Genomic DNA, 5596 nt, shown 5'->3' on the forward strand with positions numbered 1-5596 from the left:
TCATCAAGATGTTTTCTGGCAAAAATGAGACAAGCCTTAATGTTCTTTTTGCTTAGCAGTGGTTTTCGTCTTGGAACTCTGCCATGCAGGCCATTTTTGCCCAGTCTCTTTCTTATGGTCGTTGCTGCGCTCTTGGGGTAATTTTGGTCAGCCGGCCACTCCTGGGAAAGTTCACCACTGTTCATTGTTTTCACCATTTGTGGATAATGGCTCTCACTGTGGTTCGCTGGAGTCCCAAAGCTTTAGAAATGGCTTTATAACCTTTTCCAGACTGATAGATTTCAATTACTTTTTTTCTCATTTGTTCCTGAATTTCTTTGGATCTCGGCATGATGTCTGTAGCTTTTGAGGATCTTTTGGTCTACTTCACTTTGTCAGGTAGGTCCTATTTAAGTGATTTCTAGATTGGGAACAGGTGTGCAGTAATCAGGCCTGGGTGTGGCTACAGAAATTGAACTCAGGTGTGATCAACCACAGTTATGTTTTAACAGGAGCTGGGGGGCAAACACTTTTTCACACAGGGCCATGTAGCTTTGGATTTTTTTCTTCCTCATTAATAAAACCCTTCATTTAAAAACTGCATTTTGTGTTGACTTGTGTTATCTTTGACTAATGTTTAAATTTGTTGGATGATCTGAAACATTTAAGTGTGGAAAACATGCAAAAAAGTAAGAAATCAGGAAGGGGGCAAACACTATACATATATATATATATATATATATATATATATATATATAAACAGAGCAGCTAATGTTGCTAAAGCAAGAAGTTAGCGGGGGACGACGCTCATCCAGATAGGTAATGTTACATCGTGTTTTAACTCATAACAGTATTGTTTACATATGCCATGTGTCACCACCTGCTTTCTCCTCACATTACATGAAGCTCCTTACACATTGGTGACAGCTGTGTCCTGGCTTTCTCTATCCACTTTACACACTAACTTACCATTACAAAAAAAATAACAGTACATCCTTTTGTTCGATGTCAAATGTTGGCAAAAGTGTTGTACATTTCCTACTTTATTTAGAAAAAAAAAACCAAATAGTTGAAATTTTTATGTACGACCAAATCTGATTTGACTGACATAATTCTGAGTTGGGCACAGTCCTAATCTTTATGCATGCCACACCTTTCACATGGATGGAGTGTCTTGGAAAAGGAGAAGTGTTGACTAACACATTTTTAACAAATTTGTGACAAAAATTGAGTAAGTCTTTTGTGTGCAAAAAAAGAGACTTTGATCTTTTGACTTAAACCTGTAAAAAATGGGAGAAATACAAAAGTAATGCATTTAAATTTTTGTTCAGTGTTGTTGTGTAATGTGTAGAATAGAAGTAGAATGAGCTTTGTATGTGTTGGTGCACCCCATCAGGATTGGACAAGATCGAGTTCCTGCAGAGCCATGAGAACCAGGAGATCTATCAGAAGGCCTTTGACCTGATTGAACACTACTTTGGTGTAGAGGAGGAAGATGCCAGTCTGGCTCCTCAGGTGGACCAGAGTCAAGGCCAGTTTGTCTTCCAGCAGCAGGAAGGACCACTGGAAGGTTTCCAGCTCTAACCCCACCTCACCTCCTCTGCCCTTTCTTTTTCCTGGTCTCTAAACTTCTGCTAGAGACAGTGGCCTGCTGACTCTCCTGTGACCTAAAGCCGTCTCTGCTGGGCCAGCTTCACCAGCTCCTCCACACACTTTCACTTCTACTATGCCCTTACACCTACTCTGTAGAGACAGGCAAATTTGTGAACATGGAGATCAAAAGTGAGAGCAAGTTTGGCTCATTGATGCTGTTTGAGACTGCAGGAGCCTGAATGGAGAGCTCAGCTTTTCTGGTTCCATTCCATGTCTATGCCATGGAAAGCCAACTCATGTTAAAGAAAAAAAAAAAAAATTTTTCTTTGTTGCTACAATATGATTTTCCTTTGACTTCATGTGCTATTATTTTGTACCATTCTAAATGATAATGATCTTTGTGTTACACTTAAAAACTGGTGTTTCCAAATCAGCATCTTTATCCCTTTTGAAATGTGAAACTACCTCTTCAGTCTTCAGAAAAAATGGAACTGAAAGAAAGTAAGGAAGGAAAGAAAAGCCCTGAATGAACAGTTAAAGCATCAGACAGATCATTTTCTTTAATTATGGATACAGGGTGAAGTGGCTGACCTGTCAGAGGACTGTTCTGGGTATAAATACAGTACCGCTTTATAAGTCTGAAGCAGCTGCACATGTTCTCTGGGTTCTCGCTCCTCTCCTGTGGGTTTAAAGGACTTGACGAGCACCTGGAGACCCAGGGTCTTCTATTTATTTGTCTTCTGGGGGCTGTGGAGGAGCACCTCTTTCTCTTCTCCACCTTCACCTCTGAGCGAAGGCAACTGCTTCATGGAGTATGTAACTGGGCTGCTGGTCCAAGTTAGTTTGAAATCTGTAACAGTGCTGGCTGTTCAATATTGTTTTCACTGCTTATTTTAAGTGTTATGCATTTCAGAAGGCAGTATCCAGGCAAGGTTGGTGCTCTCTGTTACATGAAGCAGTGTGTGCAACAATCTTGCTAGATAAATGAGATTTATGTTGTTTTTTTTAGTTTGCCACTCTGAACTAGCAACGTAATATATCTTAAATTATTTTTTCTTCTTGCAATCATTTTTTTGATATGGGATTAGTCGACTGTCTTAGAGGGTTTGTATATTATATATACGTGTATGAGAGAGTAAAGAAAGTATTTAAGTGGCTATGAGAAGGTCTGATGCAAGTATGTTTTCTAGCTGATATGCAGTTGTATTATTTCCAGTCCATCACTGCTTCTCCTTGATGCACCCTTTTCAGGGTTCTCCCTTTAGTTTCTGTTTTATTTTGAAAAGGTTTGTTTCCTCAGAGTCTTTTCACTTGGATTTTTATTTAGTCACGTTCTGATTTTGTGGTTGAAGTCTTAAGATGGAAACAGTTTTTTTTCTTTCCCTTGGCTCTATCCCTGAGCTGTGACTTGACAGTTGGATACGTGCACATTTGAGTACAGCACGATTAAAGGGAAATTTTGGTTTATTTCAACCTGTCTCCTATCGTCCTAAATTTGTTTCAAGTGAATAGTGACATAAAAATAATAGTTAGCGTGTTAGCCGTTAGCCTAGATACAGCCGGGGCGCATAGTAGCGTCAGACCTGTTAAAACGTAAGTAAACGGGCAACCTTCAAGTGCAAAGTTAGTCCACTAAACAAGCCTTTTTTCCACGAAGACGGCCTCATATTGTTAAAGGATAAATGTCAGAGAACATATAGAAGACATGTAAACGTGTTGTCTTACCTTACCGGTGTAGCGCCATGTTTGTTTACCATTTAGCTCTGCTTTCCAAAGCACGGCCGAAATATATCTCACGAGCTCTAGATAAAGCCCAGCTGGATACTACTCCAGGTGGAGGTGTCTCGTCCTCGGTCACATCCAGACCTTGAAAATAAGGCTGCAACCGGTCCCATTCCTTGCAACAGAGGCATTCCTCTTCTGTGGGCATTGGGGCACAGCATTCACAGGGACACCACCGATCTCCAGAGCTACGCAGCCTTGCAGCAGTCATTCCTCCTCTCTCGTCCTCTACCTGTTGCGCCTCTCTCTCTCTCTCCTCCGTTGTTCAATTTCACGAAGCTCTTCGTCAGTGTATTCTGGCTCAAATAAATAAGGGCGGCCTTCAAACTCTGCAAAATCAAATTCCTCCTCCACAAAGTCGAAGTCTGGCAAAAAGTCAGCCATTATTCTATAAATCTTTCATAAAATAAATGAATGAACTTTTCAGGCTACTGTCCGGTTCTGCCTTCCAGCTGTTGCTGCTTGTTCTCGCGAGATTTCGGCCATGCTTTGGAAAGCAGAGCTAAATGGTAAACAAACATGGCACCACACCGGTAAGGTAAGACAACACGTTTACATGTCGTTTTCTATATGTTCTCTGACATTTATCCTAATGATATGAGGCGGTCTTTGTTGGAAAAAAAAGCTTGTTTAGTGGACTAACTTTGCACTTGAAGGTTGCCCATTCACTTAAGTTTTAAGAGGTCTGGCGCTACTGTGCGCCCCAGCTGTATCTAGGCTAACGGCTAACATTCTAACTACTATTTTTATGTCACTAGTCACTTGAAACAAATTTAGGACGATAGGAGACAGGTTGAAATAAACCGAAATTTCCCTTTAATTGGTGGAGCACCAAACATGAAATCAATCTGTATGTATGTGAAATGGAAAATAGGCTATTTGTAATGCAGAAATGACATCAAGCACATTCAATCATGTATAGTTTTCTATTATTTCTGGTTTGTATGATTGTTTATCATTTTTTAGGTTTTGGTAGGTTATTTTTTTTGTTTTCTTCTGGTTGGATATTGATTTGCTGTGTTCTTGTGGCTCTCAGTAGAAGTTGCCAATTAAAACTCCAGCAGCTCTTGTACAGGAGTGACTGACTGTATGCAGCCACAGTGTGTGGTTCCTCACACTGACCGGATCACAGAGGTGTGACAGTGAGGATGGGTCAAGCTGTCTGGAATGATGCCTGCTTCTCTCTGTGGAGACGCATACTTATATTGTGTAACAATAATTAATAAATTAATCTGTTGAATACAAACCATACATACCTGCATTATTGTTTTCATACTGATTAATTGTCATATTTACTATTGAATTAACAGTAAATGATTTGCTGTTGTCAGACGAATATAAGTAAGTACATTTACATAACATTGTTTTTAGTTGCAGTACATTTTATAGTATGATTGAGGTACTGAGTCATGTTTTCCGGTTGTCTGTTCATATTTGTGTGCATCTGTACGTCCATCCGTCCGTCCACCAGCCTGTAAATCCCATTCTTGTAAACACGATATCTCAAAAACACCTCATCTTAATTTCTTCGAGTTTTGCACAAATGTTCATTTGGACTCAACAATGCTTGTTTAGTGGACTAACTTTGCACTTGAAGGTTGCCCATTCACTTAAGTTTTAAGAGGTCTGGCGCTACTGTGCGCCCCGGCTGTATGTGATTCGTATTTGGTGGCCAAAGGTCAAAGGTCACTGTGACCTTGCATCCCTGTGATATCTCAAGAACGCCATGATATAATTTCTCCACTTGGGCTCAAAATGAACTAATCCGAATCTGGTCAAAAGCCAAAGTCACTGTGACCTCATAAAACATGTTTTTGGCCATAACTCAAAAGTTATGCTAATTATGACAAAATTTTACACAAATGTCTAATAGGATATAATGATGAAGTGATGTGATTTTTTTTTTATCCCAAAGGTCAACTTCACTGTGCCATCATACTGTCTGCAAAGACACTTCTGGCCATTACTCAACATCATATCTCAGGAACAGAGGAGGAGACATTTGGTCAGATTCTGAATTGGTCACTCTAATCTTGGGTGTCCACCTGCAAACTGTGCTGATTGTATAGATGTTCTGTGCTGCCAGGCTGAAGATGTTTGTAAAGCATCCATGTTTATTTTTAACAGACATGGATGTTAACTAGAACTGCAATTTGACAGGTCTGCAGACATACAACTGCAAGGCAGTAAATCTAGTTAAGAATAAAGTTCACTTTTAAAGGAAAAAAAAATACTTTTGACT

General features: G+C 39.8%; 1 protein-coding gene across 1 annotated transcript in view; it reads left to right on the plus strand.

Moving 5' to 3' along the window:
- The window catches only part of kpna5 (karyopherin alpha 5 (importin alpha 6)), an 86856-nt gene extending 83773 nt beyond the window's left edge, over nt 1–3083 (plus strand). Inside the window, exon 14 of the mRNA XM_049583179.1 lies at nt 1376–3083. Within this exon, the coding sequence (XP_049439136.1) occupies nt 1376–1563 (188 nt within the window). The 3' untranslated portion in view covers nt 1564–3083. The remainder of the gene's footprint in view (nt 1–1375) is intronic.
- The last annotated feature ends 2513 nt before the right edge of the window (nt 3084–5596 follow it).

Source organism: Epinephelus fuscoguttatus, linkage group LG8 (genome assembly GCF_011397635.1).
Source record: "Epinephelus fuscoguttatus linkage group LG8, E.fuscoguttatus.final_Chr_v1".
Taxonomy (NCBI): Eukaryota; Metazoa; Chordata; class Actinopteri; order Perciformes; family Serranidae; genus Epinephelus; species Epinephelus fuscoguttatus.